This window comes from Coloeus monedula (genome assembly GCF_965178545.1).
Source record: "Coloeus monedula genome assembly, chromosome: 3".
Taxonomy (NCBI): domain Eukaryota; kingdom Metazoa; phylum Chordata; class Aves; order Passeriformes; family Corvidae; genus Coloeus; species Coloeus monedula.
Genome location: NC_138783.1, coordinates 27,945,805 through 27,968,117, shown reverse-complemented (window position 1 = coordinate 27,968,117; position 22,313 = coordinate 27,945,805). Strand labels below are relative to the sequence as shown.

Below are 22,313 nucleotides of genomic sequence, written 5' to 3'. Positions count from 1 at the left end.
TAGAAAGATAACTATTCTTGATTGGGCCAAGGAGTACCACATTGTTTCCTCAAGGGTCTGAGTCTGGAATTGCTGTCAAGTGCTCTGGTTTTTCAATTTATATTTAGTAATTAGATAGGTCTCCCTCATCATCTTCATCCTTAGTGTTCAAAGGAAATGTGTTCAGGATTTGATACCAATAGTAGTACTGATGGTGAACCCCAAGTACTGTATTTTTGTGAACTTGTGCAGTATATCTGTTTTGTCTGATGTTTTTTCAATGATCCAGGGCTATCAAAGCCTACAGAACCAGCCACGTTGCATGGTCATAGAGACTCACTAGTTAATAACCATCAGATTAGAGAGAAGTCTGGCATTTATTACTTTTTAATAAGAATGATTCAAAGGCTGGTCTATGCACATAAACGAAAGAGGTTCCTTATTTGTAGAAAACATCTATCATTGCCCTCAGAGTTAGGAACAGAGGGCATTTGGTGCTGTTTGCCATTTATAGTGCTGGAAGGGAACACCTAACAGCAGTATTAGCATAATATAGTCTTCTGAGAGCTGCAGCCATGCATCTAGGCAGTCACTGGATACATCAATAAGACTTTTGAAGAATCACTGAAATCTTTCAGGCCTTTTCTGCTGAATGTTTTAAAGGCCTTGCTTGGATTAATAGGCTCAGGAGCAAGCTTTCATATTGTGGAGTGGGTGGCAGGTTTGATATGTTAAGCATCAATTTAATGGATGAAAATTATTCAGGCCCTCACAGCTGGTCTTCTGTACATACTAGTTTGTAAATACTGATTGCTGTTTTCATCTTAATGAGGGATCCACTTACCCGATTTGGGGTTTAGATTTTGCTTTTTTCTGCCAATTTTCAGTCTCTTCCCTTCTAGCTGTAAACAGCTTGATTTGTTTTTGAAAGGGGGAAGAAATTCTTCCACTGCTTTGTATTATTTACAGAAAGAAGTATTAGCCTAGTAAAGGCCATGTAAACTGATGGATTTAATGTGTTAGATTTTGCCATGTAAAATGGAAATACTTTTCCAAGTCTACAGTGGCTTCTAAAACTTTTCTGAAGAATGTCTGTCTGTATTTTGAGAGTGCACAAAACAGCTACCTTGGGATTAATACCCGTTTACCTAGAACAGTGCTTTTGCATCTTCAAAGCAGGATGTTTGCTACTGCTGTTATGGTGTCTTTAAGAAGATTCTGATCAGTTCTGTACTTGGAGCTTTGTGCTAGCAAAGAAACTTGGGGATAGATGGTCTCCATGATTCATGGAAGGTCCTTTGTGTGTCTACAGAGCAGATACCATACCTGAGAGGCAAAACATTTTCCTCTTATATGTACGGAATGTGCACAAGGCATCTCATTACTTGGGAACTGTGGTGGGTTGACCCTGGCTGGATGCAAGGTGCTCCCCAAAGCTGCTCTGTCACTCCCCTCCTCAGCTGGACAGGGGAGAGACAAAAAAAATGCAGTGAAAGACTCATGGGTCCAGGTAAGGACAGGGAGACATCACTTGCCGAGTATTGTCATGGGCAAACCAGACCCGACTAGGGGTTATTAACTGAAAATGAGAAATAAAAATTAAATCTTAAAACACCTTTCCCCTACCTCTCCCTTCTTCACAGGGTGAGTTTCACTCCCAATTTTCTCTACCTCCTCCCCCACAGCAGCGCAGGGGGACAGGGAATGGGGGTTGCAGTCAGTTCATCCCATGTTATCTCTGCCCCACCTTCCTCCTCAGAGGGAGGACTCCTCACACTCCTCCCCTGCTCTAGTGTGGGGTCCTTCCCACAGGAGACTGCCCTTCACCAACTTCTCCCACGAGTCCTTCCCACAAGCCACAGTTCTTCACAAACTGCTCCAGTGGGTGTCCCCCATGGGGTCACCAGTCCCACCAGCAAGCCTGCTCCAGTGTGGGCTTCTCTCCACAGAGCCACAGGTCCTGCCAGGACCCTGCTCCGGTGTGGGCTTCCTACAGGGTCACAGCTTCCTTTGAGCATTCACCTGCTCTGCTATGGGGCTCTTCCACGGGCTGCAGGTGGATCTCTGCTCCCCCATGGACCTCCATGGGCTGCAGGGGGACATCCTGCCTCACCATGGGCTGCACCATGGGCTGTAGGGGAATCTCAGCTCTGGTGGCTGGAGCACCTCCTGCCCTTCCTTCTGCACTGACCTTGGTGTCGGCAGGGTTGATTCTGTGACATATTCTCACTCCTCTGGCTGCAGTTGCTGTTCTGTGGTTGATTTCTTTTACCCCTTTCTTAACCATATTTTCGCAGAGGCTCTACCACCACCACCACTCATGGGCTCAGCCTTGACCAGTGGTGGGTCTGTCTTGCAGCCAGCTGGCATTGGCTCAGCCAGGCATAGGGAAGCTTCTGGCAGCTTCTCACAGAAGCCACCCTTGTGGCCCTTCACTACCAAAACCTTGCTATGCAAATAAAATGCAGCAACATGGCTGGAAGAGTGGTAAGGCAGCTGAGTAATTCTCAGTTATTCTTCTGTTCCTTGGTAAAGTCAAATCATCTAAGTCTTTGTATGTATTGTACAGAGCATTTTTAAATGCTGTAGTGATGACTTTGCAGTAATCACAGTTATGCTGCATTAGTAGTTATTCTTATCACCAAGTTTTTCCTAATAACTAATTTACTTTCCCTTGGTCCATTTTGGTGTTATTTTCTGTTCTCCATGTCCATGGAAAAAATATTATTTCTTTTTACTTGTGTTAGCCTTTTATATACTGAAAAGTCATTATCTTCTCCTCTTTTGAACATCTTTTGTCTGGACTAAATAACCCCAATTCTTCTACAGTTTCCTAACAAGCTCTATTTTTAAGGCAGCCATTCATTTTTTGTTCTTTTCTGTTCTTCTTGCCTATGTATTTTTTGAACTGCATTGCCTGTCAACAGCGAACTGCCAGGGCTGAAGTAGAATCTATGAGTTCAACCCGTTTTAAAAAAAAATTAAAGTAAAAATATTACATGATAAGTAACGATGTTGTCTGATACCAGCACATTATTCATAAGCTAGAGCCCGAGGCTTTTGCTGTTGTTCTTATGGCAGGTTGGAACTTGCTAAACAAGGCACTTTAACGAGCTCAGCAGAGCTCTCTGGACACCTCTGCAGTTTCCCGTAAAAGGCACCTCACTCACCACTGCTTGCTACATTTCTTTCTTTTCCCCCCCTCTCTCCAAGAGTACTCTTGTGGTCACTTGGCTCTGATAAAATCCTATGCAGCTGTCTCCCAGTTCTCACTCCAGCTTGCATAGGTATACACTGTGCCAAGCACTCAGTCGTTTTTTTATGCAGAAGTAGCAGCAAGATAGGACTGAGATGGCAGTAATAGAAAGTAAAGGCATGCCTTCAACCAATTTTTTGTTTCCTTACATTCAGTTTTGGATGAGAGGGATATAGAGAGGGAATGTTGTACCTTCTGATGCTAGATCAGTGGTACTCAAGAGTCCTCAGCCCACTGGAGGTGACAGGAAAGTGCCTTTATCACAGCCAGTTTGGGCAGGTACTGCTAAGAACATGGTTGTCTGAATTAGCAGTTCCTGCTGGTGCTCGGATGCTGAAATGGCTCAGTGATTGCCTTGCTTTAACTGTCTTGCCTGGATTTGTGCACATTTAGATCAGCTCAACCTTTACTTCATACACTCTAGCTAAAAACTCCTTCCCCACGTACCATACATTTCAAACTGATTAAAAGCTAGATAGCAATGTAAATAGTTAGCCATTAAGAACATTCTTTTAGCAAGGATGTTTCTAAGGATGTTCTTCCATTGAATATTCTCACCCTAATGTTTCAATATCTTTTATTAATGAACAATATGATAGTGCATAGCAGAGGGTGCAACATACGAAAGCTGAAGATAAACAAATTCATGTTACAAATGTCTTTCCAAACTGTTTACGATTTCACTGGAAGTCATCATTCTGTTCTTGATTAGGTGTTAAAGCTTGCCTGCAATGTAGAGGGAGTCCCTTCAGATGACTCCCAGTAGATAGTTCTGCTCTTGACCCATCTACTACTTAAAATTCTAGAAGTTCAACATGAATTTTTGATGCTTATTTATAGATGCAGATGAGGTAGTTCTTATGCAACTGGGCCAAGACTGAGCTTTCAGTTCTCTTAAGGTTTTCTTTTTTCCCAATTACCATAGATTTCACCTGTATTATACCTCTTCCTTATACTATGCCTCCCTGTTCTGACTTGGTCCTTTATTCAAGGTCAGAGTGTTGTATGAATTTTACTGCTAAATTTCTGCACGTTTTCTCAAAGACCATCTCTTGTCAGTTTCTTTGCTAAAAATCATTCAAGCTGTATTGCCTCTGTTACTTCACAATTCTATCAAATCATATCCTCAGGTATATTCTTTTTCAGTTTAGACATATCCCATCTTACAATTCATATGGAGAACTTCTGTAAAAGTTCTTTATCCTGGCTCATTGCTTTCAGATTCACCTCCATCTCTCCATACTCCACTGCATCAAATACAATTAGATGTCATCTTTAATATTTTCTTCTGGTTTATTTCATGTCTCACTAGTCATCTCCTCAAACGTTAAGATATTGATTTTTTCCCACCTTCATATGAAAAATAAGGATGTTCTTGATTGCTTTTTTTTTCAGCTTGCTTCTCTAGTGAGCATCTCATCAGTTTCCTCCCATAGACTTTACAAATCCAACTCCTGTAGTCCTTCCTAAAGTTCTTATTCTTCTTGATTACAGAGTATTGGCCAGGTAGTTGACGATAGAATTGTAGAATATCTCAAGTTAGAAGGACCTTTAAGGATTGTGGAATCCAACCCCCTGCTTCTCTCAGGACTACCTAAAACTGAACCATATGACTAAGAGCATCATCCACACGTTCCTTGAGCTGTGACAGGCTTGGTGCTGTGACCAGTCCCTTAGTGAAGAACATTTTCCCTATCTGAAATTGCCCTTATGCATCTTCATTCGATTTCCTCGTGTCCTATTGCTGGTCACCAAAGAGAGGATGTTTCTATACTAAGTCCATGTTGCATAAGTTATTTTGGGACGGGGTAGCTCTTTTTGTAACTAGTTTGTATGGTGTTAAACTGGTGAATAATCTTATCTCCAGATTAAGGAGATACTTCTCCAGAAATGTAGTGAATACTGAGAGTGCATTAATTAAAAAGTATGCTAGCAACTAACTGGTACAAGCTGATTCATGCCATGGGGATATACCAAATACACCTTCTTTGGAAAACATGCTGCAGGTAGGCTTAGAAGGAACTTTATCCCAATTGCTTGTCTGTCTGATAGACTTTGGGCTCTCAATAAGGCTATTCCAGATTTATGTTCTAAAAGTAAGTAGAAATAACACTAGAAATGACAGAGATTTTGTCCTCTCAATAATTTCTGTGAGGGATCAGACTAGAGAGGGAAGATTAACCCTGTAATTATTTTTCATGTTATTCATATTATTTTTCATGCATTATCGATGAAGGAAAAACTAGAGGAAACTGCGCATCTGGTTTTGCCTAGACAGTGTTCATAAAAGAATGGGAACTCTGTCTGCAGTAATCTCATTAAAAAGAGACTGGAAGTTTGTAAAAGTTAAAATACTTGGGTAGGAGAGTTGTGTCTTGGTTTTTAATGAGAAATATAAGGTATGATTTAAAGACTGTTTTAGAAAGCACTTCAAATTCCTAATACTGGTGGAGGGAGGTGGGAGGAGACCTGATATTCTTCTGTAATAGGAATCTAAGAACTATTGCTGGAGAGCTTAGAAGGAAAGAAATTAAAATGACAAGTTTTCTTTTCATGTTCAAATCTAACCAAAAGTTATAAAGTGAACAAGTGGCAAAAAATTATAAGTTAATATGTTTTTTACTATGTAAAGCTTTTTTAATACAAAGGGGTAGGTGGAGCAAGGAAATTTCAGTCTTTGTAATTCTTGGAGATAGATCAGACTTTGTAACTATTTGCAATTGATCCTGCTATCTTAGGTTTTCAAGATCAAAGCAGTGCAACTGGCAGGAAAACTTCTTCCAGCCTTCAACACACCTACGGGTATACCATGGGCAATGGTGAATCTGAAAAGGTAATGAGTTTTCTTTTGTGAAGTGTGTTCCTCCCCCTCCCTCCAACTTAAAATTAGTAATAGCATACATCACTTTTTCTTAGTAGTAGAACTGTAGAAAATGCAGACAAATTGTCATTCCTGGAATGTTAATTTTGATAGAGTTCAGCACATTCTAACTCATTAACTGCAGTAAATTTTGATCATGTTGTTTTTACTTCTGATTCTGCAATAAGCATTCAACCTGCCATTGGACCATGCTGAGTGTATTATTCTGTGTGTTGCTTTAAAGCTTAATAATTGTTTCTTTAGGCATCACAAAATCTATTGAAAACCACAATTGTTTGCAGGGCATGGTTGAACTTACTGGGTTTTCTGTACTGTGTGAGCTGTATATTACCTTTAGAAGATTCCCAGCATTTGAGATGATGATGGGACTCTGAAGATACTGTTTCATTTTACATTTTAGCTTAGGTATCAAGTCTGATGTGCTGAAGCCAACTATTGTCTGTGCAGATGGAGAGGTTCCTTTAGATGAATGCTCAGATCAGACTGAACTTCGATGGTCTGCATTACCTCATGGAAGACAACTGCCTTGTCTAATTTATTGCTTGCTCAATGCTGGGATTTCCCTCAGATTTTGAGAGAGCTTTTTTAATGCAAGGCATTCTTTACATTTTTCACTATGTCCTTAAACAGTAGCTGATTTTGGATGTATATCTAGATTGTGTGTACACTTACTCATAACTGAAATATTTTATGAGAGGAAGTAAAATTAATCTTCAGAAATACGTAGTTAACTCCAGAAATTAGAAGACCCAATCCTGAAAGGTGATGAAAACTCCCAAATTAGAACAAACCAGAGGTAATTTAGGAGTTAGGACTTAGCAAGATGGTATCTCTTAGAGTGCAAAAGGTAGGAGGTATGTGGCACTTTCTGCTGATTCTTTAAGTGAGCCTGAGGAACTCATGTGTTGTGCCAACAGTAAACATCCTGTATTCCTATGTAGACACAAGATAGGGATGCACATCCCCCACAGGTAAAGGGAAGACAGATCCCTTAAAGATCGGCAGGGTAAAGATTGACAGGACAAGGAAGCGAACGCTGCGACCTTCAGAACTTGTGTTATCTTGATTCTTGTCTTAGGAACATATGGTGAATAAAGAACAGCTGAGTCTGAGCCCAGTGTTAAGTCATCAGATTTGTGTGACATCAAGGTATTATATTTTTTAATCGTAGGACTTCTTGCTGATGTGGTTATGGCGCCTTTTTTCCCAAAAGACCAACCAGTGAACCAATTGATCAATCAAATCACAACTCCTGTAATCTTAAGTGTGTGTTAAAGTGTTGTTGCTACTTGTCTGATTGGCTGTGGTAGTTGTGCTGTGCGCAGTAATTCTGAATTTTCTGTTGTTTTCTCCCCTTTTTTATGCATATTTTTGGAATTCAGTGGTGTTGGTCGAAACTGGGGCTGGGCTTCTGCTGGCAGTAGCATCCTCGCTGAGTTTGGTACTCTGCACATGGAATTTGTCCACCTCAGCTATTTGACAGGGGACCCCATATATTACAACAAGGTGAGTCTCAAAAATGAGTATTTTTATCATGTTTTTCATCATAAATTGCATTAAAGGGGAAGTACTTTCTGTATTGAATTCTACTTCCCTTCTTGGTAGCAGGTAAATTTTTTCTTGCTTGTATTTCTGTTACCAAATAGATATCTTTTTCAAGTAGAAATATATGACAACCCAGGTTTTCTTATTTGTTTCAGAATACATTTAAAAATCATAATTTTTAAGCATGTTTATATAAGCAGTCCTTTAAAACCAAAACTATGCAAATCTGAAGAAAGCCCTCAAGAGAGCTTGTGGTTCAGATTAATAAAATTTGCTACTAAAAATGAAAGGAAAATAAAAAATATTTTAGATTTAACTATGTGCACAGGGCAGATGAACGTTGTTAGCGGTGAACCTGATTCTTGATTTAATTTAGGTCATGCACATTCGGAAGTTACTTCAAAAAATGGATCGTCCTAATGGACTTTATCCAAATTATTTGAATCCAAGAACAGGCCGGTGGGGTCAGCGTAAGTATTCTTATTTTATTAATTCCTAATTAGAAGTCTACTTCTTACTTTGTTGCTGAGTTGCAGATCAGAAAGCTTATTCTGTAGGGCACAAACAGCATTGCTTGAAAACATAGAACACAGAAGGATTGCTTGAACTTGAGATCTCCTGAAACAAATCTTTGCCTGTCGCTGTCTGAAGTCACAGAGCTCACATTTTAGGGTACTTCCTGAAAACAGCTTCTGATGCCTGTCATTACGTGTATCAGTCAATAAAATCTTAAGTAATAAAGAATAAGGCTGAAAGTATTTCCTCATTTTAATCCTGTTCCAGGTTTTGTTCTGCAAACCATCTGGTAAGTGGATTATTGTAGGGTGACGTGCATTGCTGTAAGTTAATGCATGTTTGTGGTGGTTAAATTGTGTTAGGCACTGACATCTACAAACATAATTCATCTACTTATTGGCACGTGAAATGGCATGATGAACCTCCTTATCGATGTAAAAAAAAAAAGCCTTGGAATGAAAAGAAAAAGCAGGTTTTGTTGCTGACAGTGTAAGAGGAGAGATAAAACATCAAGAGCGAGACACAAACATGATTCCTTTCTTGAAGTGGTTCTTTCAAAAAAAGTCAAGTGGTTTTGTGCTTTGATAGTGATGGTGATAAAAGAGAATTTTTTTCTTCAAGATTTCTATTTCTTTTATAAATGCAGGTCTATTTAGGAAAAACAAGCAAGATGATCTATTTCTGTCCTGTTTGACATCATTGATAGGTTTTGGGGATTTCAGTGGTTGGCTCTAAATATCCAGGAGAACATGTTCTGGCTTGCAAACTGAGAATCTGCTTCTGACTTTGAATCTGGTATGTGAGGGAGATGAATACAGCTGTCATTGCAGTCATTGTGAAATACTTGTCTAATCCCATCTTTAAAGCCAAAATTCTCTCCAAAGCATCTTCTGTCTTTGAGTGAATCATGACCCATCTGAGATGGGCAAATGGATTGATGGGACAAATTCTTCTGGTAAATTTAACAAAGCATTCAGAAATAAGAAAATACGTAAATACAAATACTCAGGTGTTATTTATTCAAAAGGCAATTTTATATTGTTGCTTTGGAACAATTTTTTCTATTGATTTTTTTTTGTATTCCTAACCATCTGCTTGTGCTGGTTTTATCAAAAGTAGTCTAATTTGACATATCACCAGCATTATTTAGGGGCTGTTTCATAGAATCACAGAATGGCCTGGGTTGGAAGGGGCAGTAAAGATCATCTAGTTCTGACCCTCCTGCTGTGGGCAGGGACACCTTCCACTGGATCAGGCTGCTCAAAGACTCTAATCCAGCCTTGAACACTTCCAGGGATGGGGCATACACAACTTCTCTGGGCAACCTGTTCCTCACTCACCCCACAGTAAAGAATTTCTTTCTAATACCTAATTTTAACCTAGTCTCTTTCAGTTTGAATCCATCTCCCCTTGTCCTGTCACCACAAGCCCTTGTAAAAAGTCCCTCTCCAGCTTTCTTCTAATAACAATGCACAGAATTAGTATCTCTTGGGAATAAAATACTTCTCATCACTAAAAATAAACATACAGTGAAAAGTTTAACTTTGCAGAAGTTTGGTGGAGCTCAAACATACTGTTAAATGAATTCTGCAAGATAATACATTTGGGACTCAAGTTTAGGATTATAAACTGAGACTTAAGTTCTGAGGATAAAAAGAAATACAAATTTATAGAGCTTTTAATTTTTCTGTGCTGCTTATGAGTCATAAATTTATTTCCTGGAATTTGGTGGTTGGGATTTGGGGGATTTTTTTGAGCAAATAATGTTCCAAATGCAGATTCAGATGTTCTGGTAGTATTTCTAGGATTTTCCCAGTGCAACAATGTTGTGGCTTAGGATGGTAGTCTCCAATTTAGTTCCCCTAAAACCACACAGCCACTCACTCCACCTCCTCCTGCCTCCTGTTGGAAGCACAAAAAACAATGATCACTGGTTGCGATAAGAACAATTTGCTGGAAACAGCAATGAGATAAGAAACTGAACAATAACAGCAACAATATTAATAACAAAACATATAAGACAAAGAAACGATTTACATAGACGACCTGTTCTTCCCAACCACTTTCTTCTCCATGACCAGAAAGGATGCCCTTCTCCTGAGAGAAGAGTCATTTTCCCTGTCCCAGGCGATGACCTGAGGTGGTATTGAATAACATTAGGGTCTGGCTATGTCCCCTCCCAGCTACTGTAAAAAATGAACCCTGTTCTGGCTACAACTAGGACAAACAAGCATTTGTAAATCTAATACTGATTTTGTGGGGACTAGATAGCAGGAATCCTTAATTCACTATTTCCTTTCACAAACCTGGGTGGAATGATGAGAAAATGTCTCTGTTGTATCCCTGGTAGATCACTCTTCAGTCAATCTATTTGCAAAAATTTAAGAAGTTACAGTAAAGGAGCACGTGGTCTGAAACACTGGACAGATGAGATGGAATAGCTGAGGCTTAGGCAGGAATTTCTTTCTGCCTTGCAGAGATTGTGTTCTGCTACGTGTAAGCGAGTCGAGTGAGGATGATGCCTTCACACACAACATCCCAATTCACTAGAGGACTCGTGTCGAAGTCCCCTACACTGTTACTGGCTTGAGTCCCATGGTTGGTATTAAGGGCAGGCAAGGCTTTTATGTTCTTCTCAGAAGGTAATTTCAAAGAGCATTGTATTTGGCTTGTTATATACTTTTGTACTGGAAAGACTGAGACAATGGGAAGAGTATCAAAGCATAACTTTTCTTTTTTCAGCTTCTGGGAAGGCTGCCCTTCTCATCTTCGCTGTGACCTTTAGTTCGATGCATCTTATCTTGGGCAAAGTACTTTCTGCAGATAGTTTCTGAGCATTATTTCAGAACACTTTATTAGCCTAGATACAAGTAACTCTTCACTTTGTCCTTTCTGGTGTTGCTTTTCTTTCTTTTTTTTCTTTCTTTTTTTTCTTTCTTTTTTGCTTTCAACAATTTTTTCCCTCCTCAAACTTTTTTTGGTTCAATTCTAGTTAGGTTTTCTGTTAATCTGTACAGTATTCCCACTAAATCATGAGGGGTGTGAAATAGATAAAATAAACTGGCATAAATACATACCTAAATGCACTGCTGAAGAACTATGTGATATAGCTGCAATATAGCATCTTTCTAGTGGTGGGTTTTTTTTCTGTTTCTGTGCCTTCCATTCTAGTGGTGAGTACCTTTATTCAAAGTAATAAAAACATCGGTGGTGATGTGAACTTAGCAGTCAGAGCAATTAATGCTATTTGTACCAGTTGATTCTTAGTATTAGACAAAATATATAGTAGAAGAATTCTTTTAGGTCAAGTTTTCTCTGCAGGTATATTTTGTCTTTGCTTTTTAATTTTTTCTTTTTTAAAGAAAAAATGTACATTATTTGAATAGAAGAAGAATTGTACCCTTCTAGAAGTGTTGCTGTTTTGTTTAATTTTGTTCTAACAAGATGATAGGTAAACTTGAATATTTAAAGGAAATTCCTGTTGCAAGATCATGGAAGAAAAGAAAAGCATCGGTTTCTGTGGCTTTGGTGTGGCCCCATAGGGCTGTAAACTGGATCGATCTCTACTTGCAAAAAGAACCTTGTGGAAAATTCTTGATACCTTCTACCTTGGTATTTGATAGGGTATATTGATACCTTCTCAGAGCTGTTTGCACAAGGAGCCTAGGCACACCCTAATTTTGTGGGGTTTAACCAAAGGTACATTTGGTTCAATGTACTTTTACGTTTACATTTGGTTAAATGTACCCCCCAGCCCTCTTTGCATATCCAGGGTTCTTAAATGGTGATGAGCTAGCTTTTGTAAAGGTCTTCCAAGCCTTTTGGGGATCAGCAATTGTTATGGGGTTTTTCTGAGCCTCAGAATATTTCTGTCTTAGCCTCCATGAATGTTTGGCCATGTTGCTTTTTCTTGTCTGGTTTGCCTTGTTTAAATGTATGCTCAAAATGTGGTCTGTGCTCTTCTTGGGTTAGGAGAAGGGGAGTGGTGTATGTGATATGCTGCAACCTTGTCGACATCCTTCTGATGCGAGGATGCAGGGTCCAGTGAGTCATTTCTGCTGGGGTTTGATTTATCAGGGTGCAGGCCTTTTGATCTCAGTATAAATAGCACGTTCTGCAGTTTCACTGCTGGGAATGATGTGCTGGGGACACTGCGCTCAGACATGCAGACCATCTTCTTCACTTGTTCTTTTGCTGGAGCTTAGAAAGACAGGCTTTTTCATTCAAACCAGTCAATGTTTCTGTTACACATCCCTGAAAAGTTATAATCAGTGAAGTAACTTACCAGTCAATTAGTAATAATGATTTCATCAAGAAGGATGTGACCATTGCTTCCAGGTTCTTAACAAGTTGTAGAGATGAGTCGAATCATTATGTCGGTGTGACATTAATCTATAGCCATGTCTTTGAAGTGATTACAATTTAATTAATATAAATTTTCATTTGCATTTAATGCACTTGACATAGCCCTTGCAGAAGGATTCTGGTGACAGATTACTTCCTTTCTTTTTTTGCCTGCCTCAGGAGGCAGCAGCAGCCAGGGTCTGAAGCCACAGCAGGCAGGACTGAGCAGGGACTACTACTTCATCCCATCATTTCTTTCGTCTTGAATGCTGTAAACTCCAGTCCTAAAAACTGCTGGGTGAATGGCTTACTGGTCATTGCTAAATCCCCATCCTTTCCAATCCAAGTGCGTTGTAATACAACTGGACACTTAATGCTGTGTAGCAGCAAACGGGTTCATTATACCCAGGAGGAGGAAAATGATGGGTAAATACTTGGGTTTAAGCTTATAATGTGCAGGTATTATTACAGCATAGGGGTCATGACAGCTTTTGAATGGGTTCAGCTCAGGATTTGTCAGCTCACTGGGGCATTTCCTAGAAGGCAGAGCTATAATGCCCACCGGAATGTTGACAGATTCCATTTTTACTTATGGGCTAAGGTGATGGTCCAGTAGGAACAAGTTCTTTCTGACAATTCTGCTTTGGGGTTTCAGTTTCTCTAAGATTGAAAGGAAAATAGCTGGCAGGAAGCATTTTCTAACCTCTCACATAAACCTTCAGTTGACTTTGTTAGCTTTTTGTTTACACATGGTGAGTGGTTGGTTTGGTGTGAGCATCAGAACTTCGAATTAGATTATTTTCAAAAGCAGTAACTGTACTTTCTAGAGAAGCCTCCTAAGCAGATACAACAGAAAGTTGATTAAAAGCAGGGATTTCAGAATTATGGAAATTGATTTGAACTGAAGGAAAGTGATTTCTTAAAAAATTAAAATATGTTGAGAAAATTTAATTTGCATTTGGAAACATGTTAGATGAGAATACCAACTAGAAGAGCAATAACAAAAGAAATGCCAAATCTGTATAGTATTGCAAAGTCAGGGCACGCCACTCATGTTTGCACATTTCTGTAAATTGGGCATTCTTCCTTTTTGCTTTCCAACACTGAGAATAAACTACTGAATTTCATCTGGTTCCAACATCTCTTGCAAATAATAATGTTACTGAAGGGGAACTCTAATTACTCTTGACTTCAAATCTCATTTCCTGCACCTGGGCTACATATGGAATTACCTGGATTGGTTACTAAGAGAGTTGTCAGTTTAACTAAAGTTGGGGTTTAGGCCAAATATGGCTTCCATAATCAAGAAAACAAGCAGAAATGTCATTCTGTGTTAATCTTATGTGTTTACTACACCTTAGTTTATTACACAGTAACAAGTTGCTGTGAAGTAAGCTAGCATGTGAATTTACAGTGCATGGGCGGAGCACCGCTATTAGGAATGTAGCAGCAGACACCGAATTTGTCACCACTAAATGCTGATGCGATGAACATTCAGGCTGCAGTCTATTCTCTGGTGCTTTATTCATGTCTCTTTACAGAAAACAAGCCCCTCCATCAGACTTGCAAGTAGCCGAAGTTAAAAGCCTGGTGGGGGACACTCTGTCACCATCTTCACAAGGACTCACTGACAATGTGATACTGATCACGTGTAATATGAGTATTAAATGCACTAAATTTAAATGGTGTCTTCCAGGTCGAAGTGACAGCTTTCCTTTAAAGACAGTAAGAAGATTCACACAGGTGTTTAGCCTGTTACACACACTACCTTAGCACCTTCTGGTGATGTTCTAACTTTCTTGCAGCGTCCTGCACAGAGTAGGTAGAGGCACAACCCAGGTGGCTGAATGGGAGGAACTTACATCCTCTGTTTCCCAGTTGCTTGTATTGGAGACTGGCCTTTAAATAAACCTAAGCAAGTACCTTGTTGGATGTGCATATTGCATTTTCTTCAGGTGGTCTTTAATTTTCAACAATAACTGCTTAAATTAAACCAAGCACTTTTGATTTTAAAATACTACTTGTAGAAGGCTTCTCTGCATTTAATTTACTTGTGTTAGATTTACACTTCTTTTAAAATGGTGCAATTTTCAAACATGGAAAAAAAACCCAAAATGATTTTAAATTACTGTCATTAAATCAGTGGAAATGCTGGGCGAATATTCCAGGTTTTTTATGCCTGCCCGTACAGCTGGTTTTAGGCTAATGCCCTTGGGCTGAGCTAAGTAATTAACCAAACTGCTTAATTTAAACTCTTGTAGGTAATAGACAAACCATGAGCAATACATTCTATCTATTTTCATTTGTGATGTGGTATTGTATCAAATACATAGCACCATCTGTCTATATTTACTTTTCAGAATTTAATGGAAAAGTGAAAATTAATTTGTTGTAAATATATGTAACGCAGTTAAAGATGGTAAGAAAACTGCTGCATTCAGTAGGCTCCAAGACCTGGGGATTCCTCCTTCCCAGGTCTTGAAGCCCAGCCAAGTCCAGGTCTCTCCATCCCTGTCTGATGGATGTGACTGCTGAAGTTCCTGTTTGCAGTTTGGCTGTGGCGAGGCTCAGGACACATTGCAGAGAGGTGCACACATGCATTAAGAGGACACTGCTGCAGCTGCCCACACAGCCAGCCACCAACAGCCCTGCCTTTGTAGCACCCCTGTGTAGTACTGCCACAACTCACCTGCAACATACCCACAGATAGCCAGGTTTTGATCTTCCTCCTTATGTTCACTGTCAAACAGATGCAGGAGCTTGCACCCTTCACAAGTCTCCTCATGCTCATGGACCCTTCAAACATTAGCAAAGGCTCTCAGTCTGTCCAATACCTGTGCTTGCACCCTGGACCTCTTATGCAGCGATCAGCACAGAGCTTGGGTTGTTTCTGATGCAGGTCTCCTGCTGTCCAGCTGGGAGTTTGCTAATGAGCTACACATGCACTCAGGATTAAGTTCACTGGGAAAAACAAGCACACATGGGTGTTTTCAGTTACTGGCACATAAACCTAGGGCCCTGTGACCCACCATCAGCCCCTGAGCTCTACCATCCAGCTCTACCAGCCCCTATCATCTGCAGACACTTTTGGATGAGGAAGGTGCTGTCACATTCTACGTATCCCCTGTATGAGAATGTGAACACTGAGAATAATCAGCATGTTAGCTGAAGGGTATTGTCCTGACAGTGTGAGCTCTAGCTGATCCATAGGGAGAGTGGGTCTCTTGAATGCAAGCTTTCAAGGGTGCTACAGAGATAGAACTCCAGATACTGATTTATTTATCAGTTATTGGGCCTTTCATTTTTAAAATTAATCAAGAAACCTTTTCAGTCTTTACACCTGCCTCTGGGAGATGAAAACCCTTGCAGATTGCAAGGTGAAGTGAATCATACTGAAGAATGAAGTAGTTTTTCAAAAGATTAAAGAAATACAGATAAATATTTCAGATAAAAATGTAATTGTATCATAAATTAACAGGTTAATAATGTAGTTAGAGATAGTGAAAAGATGCTAGTATTGGAAAACCTGTCTTTGCCAGCTGAAGCTGCTCATAATCTCCTTTAACTATGAAGATACTTTGCATTCTCTCTCCTACCCTTATTTATTTACTACATGCCTTGCTTAGCACAAGGGGTATCTTAAATTATGTCTATTAATACCTGTACCTTCTTTAAAGAAACTAGCGATGCCATGAGTCAGGAAAAATAAAACTGTGAAGCGTAATGTTAAGTTCTGGCAAAACATCCAGAACCTAAGAAGCAAAGGGAATTGAGTCAAGTAACCCTGTATATTCCAAAGTATTTTCCAAAACTCATCAGATAACTACTTGCTATTTGGACTTGTGAATAAGAATTTCTAATACTTTAACTCTCAGATGATTATTTTTCCCCTTCAGTGCAAGGAAAAGATTTTCTCTCACTTAAGTAGAAAAGGTCCAGAATTAAAATAATTGCATATTGTAAAAATACTTGTAGAGTAGTTCCCAACCTGACTGCATTTTTGCACAGTTATTCGATTTAGCAAGTAAATTGCTTTTTTTAATTTGTGTTTGGAACATCATTTATAGAACTTGAGATATGTGATAGTTAGTGTGTGATAGTTAGTTCGGCCATTGGTGTAAGCATTTATTTATGTAGATTCTTCAATTTGAAATCTGCTTTCAGGTTATCACATTATGAACAAATAAAATTACAACATTATTTCTTGGCTTCCAGCAGTAGGCTTGCTGTTGCAGATGAGGAGGTGGGGGGGGGGTTGGTTCTTTGCATTTTTTTTCCTATCTTGGCAGGTGTCCTTAATTTTACTCTCCAATTTATTTTGTGGTGTTCTGTCTTTAGGAACATGCATGTGTTTTGAATAGAAAATAATCTGTGTAATCTCTGCTGGGGAATTCCCCTTGCCCTTTTGCTTTGCACCCTTGTACAAATGTAATTAGCTGTGTTCCAAGAAAAAGCTGCATTCAAATTTGTTTATTCATTAGAAGCCAAGGGCAAGATAATCTGTTAAAACTTTATTTTACGAAATGCAACAGAACTGTGCATTACAGGGAACATGCTTTTATAAGACTAAACTTAAGACATTTTGTTGGTCTGCTGAGCAAGATGCTGAAAAAGGTGAACAAATAAAAGCTTTGTTTAGTGTGTTAAAGATTCTAGTGTTATTGGAAGGTTAAACATGTATATGAATTACGTATTTGAAAAGGAGTGTCTATAAATAGTTCCTAAAGAAAGGATATGGATATGGTATAACTGGGTTTTGAGAATGCTTGTATACGTAGCTGGGCAAAGAGATGAATATTTCATTTTGATGTACCACCAAGCTGTACTCTTAGAGCATGATCCTGGTGGGGAGTGCATCAATATCCAGAATTTGTAATTTGTCCCACAGCAGCTTTTCCATTTATTTTTCTCACTGTGAATTCAGTAAATTCACCTGTATTAAAGAAATCGGACATGTTTAGGGTACTGCCTGATATTTTTGAAAGTTTACATTGATGGCTTTGAAGACATTCACTTAAAATGATTGGGGAGTAAAAAATTATCCTTTGACACATGCTCTGTGAGTTTTTAGAGTTTGATTTCCTGTGGAATCTCATTATTTCTTTGATAATTATATGCCTAAAGCTGCATTTTTGAACCATTCTTGACTTACTATTTCTTACGAAAGGGAAGCCTATCAAAGTCCAGTTACAAACTTGTTACAGCCTTATTAAACTTTCTTGTTTTTATTTTATTCCTTCTCTATCACTTGTTGGAGGCTGTGCACCTGAGTGTTTCTATCAATGCTCTCTAGACGACTGGCAAATTTGGATGACTCATCTATTGTCACATCTGACATGTTTCTTTTCATTCTGTCTTCAGTACGTGAGACTTCATATTCTGCGTTCTACGTGGAGATGTACCTGTTGGTGGTCGCATGAGAAACATTTCCAGTTAGGTGACATTGAGAAGAGAGGGTCTATAGCTCTGTTCAGTGAACATTGAATGTATCTTACCAATGGGTTCTTTTAGTCCTGAAGTTCCATTGGAAGCTGGACTATCCTTGTAGCAGCAAGCTAAAATACCATCTCAACGTGGAGATCTGTGTGATCTTGCAGATATGGTCCCATATGACCTATATGGTCAGAAGTAAGAGAGGGGATGGTGATGAATGCAGTCCACATACAGTGTGGTAGCTCGGTCTCAGTCACAGAGCATGGGCTGAACAAGCCTTACAATCAGCACAATTTCCCAGCACTTACAGAGTGATCAAAACTTCAGGTGGCTGCGTGTGCAATTTCAGGCATCTGTCATGAGAAGAAAAATAAGAGATACATAGACTGAAGTTTAGGAGAAAGAAACAGGAAGAGTAGCCTGGGTTTATATTGCATGTGGTGTAATCCAAAAGTACATCAAAAATGAAGAGTGTCTTTCCTTGCTTCTTGGAATCACTTTTGACTGTCAGCTTCCATGTGGGATATATATACATACATACATATGTAAATATATAAACTGCCATGTCTTTATACAACTTGAAGGGAGAGGGTGAAGTTGTTGACAGTAGGTTTTGCCAGCTGATTTGGTACAGATGAGCGTTGGACTAGATTTAATCTAATAAAGGTTTCCCTCTCTTATGTTCTTTTTAATCTTCAAGAGGAGAATTGAGCTCTTCAAGGAATATTAAGGTGAATAAACTAAAGGGTGTAATGACCTTAAGAGCTTGTCAATCCCCCTATGTATGGTCTCTTATTAAAAAGGGACTCCTTGGGTTGTGGGCACATTTGCAGCAGGTGATATTATCCCTTTTAACTGCTTTTTGCAGCCACCTTGTCAAGTAAAAAAAAGTCATCAGAGACAAACATGCATGTGACTTCCCATCAACCCACTGCAAATCCCAGTGGCTTCATTAAGGCTTCCCACACAGTTGGGATTTACAGTGACTCCACACTTGGCTGAGAGGCAGGTGTGCTTCATTTGGGTGGCTCTGTGGGCGAGTGTAATCATCTTGAAAAGACAACTTCAGGTGATAAAAGACCACTTCTCAGTAAACACACTGAGGTAAGGATTTAATGTGTTTCTAATTTTAGCATGTGGACTTGATGTATTTAGTTGATTGTTGTTTAATTCCTGAACATGTCTTCTGAGAGATGACCTAAATCTTTCCAGAATTATAAATAACAGCTGGAATGTTTTGATGTTTCAGGAAGGTTTGAATAAAAAAAAAAAAAAGAAAAGAAAATATTTGTTCCAGCTGTGAATTCCTGGGAGTGAAAGTGCAGTCTGTTGTAGATACCAAATTAGGATACTCCTTTGACATTATAGAATCATAAATTACATTCAGTCTGAAGAAGTGTTTTGATTCTGAGAACATTAGTTACCTAAATATGTGTATTAGTTAGCTAGTTATACTTGCTGGTCTGTTTCAAAGAACTTTTGTTGTCTTTGGACACACTTGAATTGTGAAAGCTTAACCATTTTTAATCTTTAGTTTGATAGTCCTTACAGTTCTAGGAAGTCATTTTGCTTAGTTTTATTCTATGAGAAACTGGTAGCACTTATAATTAAGATTGCTTAATGCTTTTCATTAAGTGATTGTGTTTTCAGTTTCTTGTAGCTGTCAGACTTCAGTTCTTCCAACTGGAGTATTCTGTCTGCCTCAAGCTGTTTTGTTTGGATTTCTTTAAACAACTTTGACAAAAATGCTTTAGCCATTTCTAAGTGAAGCTAGAAATGGAATGTGATTCTATTCAGATTAAAGTTTGTTTTTTCAAAGAGTACAGTTAAGGAACTCAAGAACCATCCATATTTTTCCAAGCTTGTTAAAATATTCACATCTAGTTTCTCCATCTGGAGTATTTAGAGTTCAGTTGCTCTGTTCTCCAGAGCTGTGTGTGCTGAGCAGTCGTGATCTGCACCCCCAGGCTGGGAGGAGCAGAGCGAGGTGTTTCGTGTTACTTGATTCTGTTGTGGCACGAGGCTGTAGAATGGGAAGCAGTGTCTGTTCAGCTTCCTCCCAACTGATAAATGCTTTACTTACTTTCTTCAAATGTAGTTCTGTTATGTGAGACCTTGTTTTGAGAAAAATTCTCATGCTGGTAATGTGTTCCTTAGTGATAAATAGTTTATATTTGACTAAAACTGCACCTCCACCTCCTTTTATCAGGGCTGCCTCTGCTGCAGTTAGTTTACAAGTGTTTGCACTTTTAAGCCAACCACTATGGCTTATGACATCCTTAGGCTGAATTTCTGCTGTGAATTGCAACAGCTGCAATTTCCAGGGCCTCAGCTTTCTGGATTAAAGGATTAGAAGGAGAGCTTGCACCTATTTAGAGCAGCTGAGGAGCAGTAAGCCCAACTACATGAAGTAAAGATTGAACTGAAATTTAATCAGAGCCAGTCTGAAGACAAAGAGACAAACAATTCTTTGAAAGTTTCCTGCATGGAGAAAGAGGTCTCCTGCAGTGTAAGGCCAGTTGGTGCAGGCCAGAACAACTAATGGTGATGGGCTGTGTGGGTTTCTTAATGAAAGTTAATATTAGCTTAATCACTTTGCTACCCCCTCCTGGTCACTTAACTTTTCCACTCTTGAACTTCTTCTCTGACGTATTACTTGTCAGTTTGTGATCCTTGAGTAATATCAGCCTCCCTTTTTATTGCTTCCTTCTTTTGTTGCCAGGTAGTTCTGTACTACTACTCTTGGTTGAAATGAATCAGTGATTTGTTTATCTTGGTATTTCCAGTCTACTGAGTATAGCACAAGTTTTAGTGAGTTCTACTTTATTTTAAAGTCACAAGTGACTATTACAGTTCCAAGATTGGAATTTACAAATAGCCAAATTACTATTTTTTTGCTTAGTTGTTCTCTCTCTGTCTCTAGTTCAAAACACTGAATCAGTGTTGTAGTTGCAGTTTGTGAATTCAATATACTGTGGGCATAGTCGATCCTCATCTCCACCTGCTTGTGCTTATGCACTGCTCCAGTGTTATCTCACCGTCTTGCTTTCCCGTAGGGCAGCCTATGCATACTAAACATACTTCTGCTCAGTATTGTATTTCATCTTTTTTATTCCATGTGCAGTAAGCGATGCAGAAGCTTTCTGCCTCGGGCGGATGTGCCCTGCGGTCAGGGAGGGGCAGTGGCTCGCTCCCAGTGTGCTCCTGGCTAGCAGGAAGCCTCACCCTCAGGTGTTGGGACTACAGCATCAGCCCTGACATGACGTGCTGTCTTTAAAACAATGCCTGGCTTCTTTCTTTATTCTTGCTCCTTGCCAAGAAATGACAATTGAACAATTAAGGCACAAAGCAGAGAGGGTTTAGCAAATCATGAACTGTTTTTAATTTGCCTCATTAAGCTGCTGTTAACTACTTGAAGCCATCTGCTTAAAAATAATTTGCACATCTTCAGTTTGCTCTAGAGAGCAGGTAGACCTTCATTAGAGCAGGCTTCATTATTAATGTTATCTTTAGGGGGCTTTCAGTTGTTGTGGGAAACATGTTGTTGCTCACTGAACCAAACTTTCTCTGTAAACAAAAGAAAGTGGCACATGTTGGTAACTTGCAGTTTGTGGCCGTAACCATATTCTTGGGAACCACTGCCATTCATGTGGAAACTGGCTTGCTGTGGAGGAAGTTATTTACAGATATTAGGTAGGTCTGGATATGAGAAATGAGAATGAGCTGTGTGATGCATAATATCCATGGTATCTGCAACTGAACCCAAAAATTAGTCCTGTAGAGAAAGAACAGCCAGATCCATCTCAGTGCATCACCTGTCATTGAGGAGGGGGAACCTTGTTGCCTATGCTTCGAAGAGCTGTTTGTGGAAAAAAAAAGTCTCCCCAGATTTGTAAAGAAAGAATTTCACTTACAGGGAACAAATCACCAGAGCATTGCAGATCCTCCCTCCTCTCTGGAGCTGAGATCCAGTGGCATTTCAGTGAGACTGCGTGCACCCTTGTCTGACCTCCTGCTCCTGTGGTTTAGTGCTGTTCTGCTTCTTGTCAGGGGAGACTGTGTCAGCAGAGAGCTCAGGGATTGCTGATACCAATAAGATCATTTGGAGTGAAACCATCTTTAGGAATATTAGATAATGATGGTGTGAGATTTTAAAAGAAGGTCCCCCTCTCAGTCTGTGGGAAAGAGATCTGGTTTTTGGCATATTAGCTGAGACACAACATGTCACTAAGTATAGATCTTTTATCAATACATGAAAAACTCATCAAAGTATTGCTCTGAAATTGATTGTTGTTCATTGAGGGTTTTTTGTTTACAGCTGAGTGATGTTTATTGAGAAGAAAAGTGCCAATATTTAAC

At 39.3% G+C, this 22,313-nt stretch overlaps 1 protein-coding gene across 1 annotated transcript in view; it reads left to right on the top strand.

Annotated features, from left to right (window-relative positions):
• The window catches only part of MAN1A2 (mannosidase alpha class 1A member 2), a 136,317-nt gene that overhangs the window by 82,076 nt on the left and 31,928 nt on the right, over positions 1–22,313 (top strand). The window contains exons 6-8 of the mRNA XM_082278625.1: positions 5,974–6,068; positions 7,499–7,622; positions 8,038–8,131. Coding sequence (XP_082134751.1) covers positions 5,974–6,068; positions 7,499–7,622; positions 8,038–8,131 — 313 coding nt within the window. The remainder of the gene's footprint in view (positions 1–5,973; positions 6,069–7,498; positions 7,623–8,037; positions 8,132–22,313) is intronic.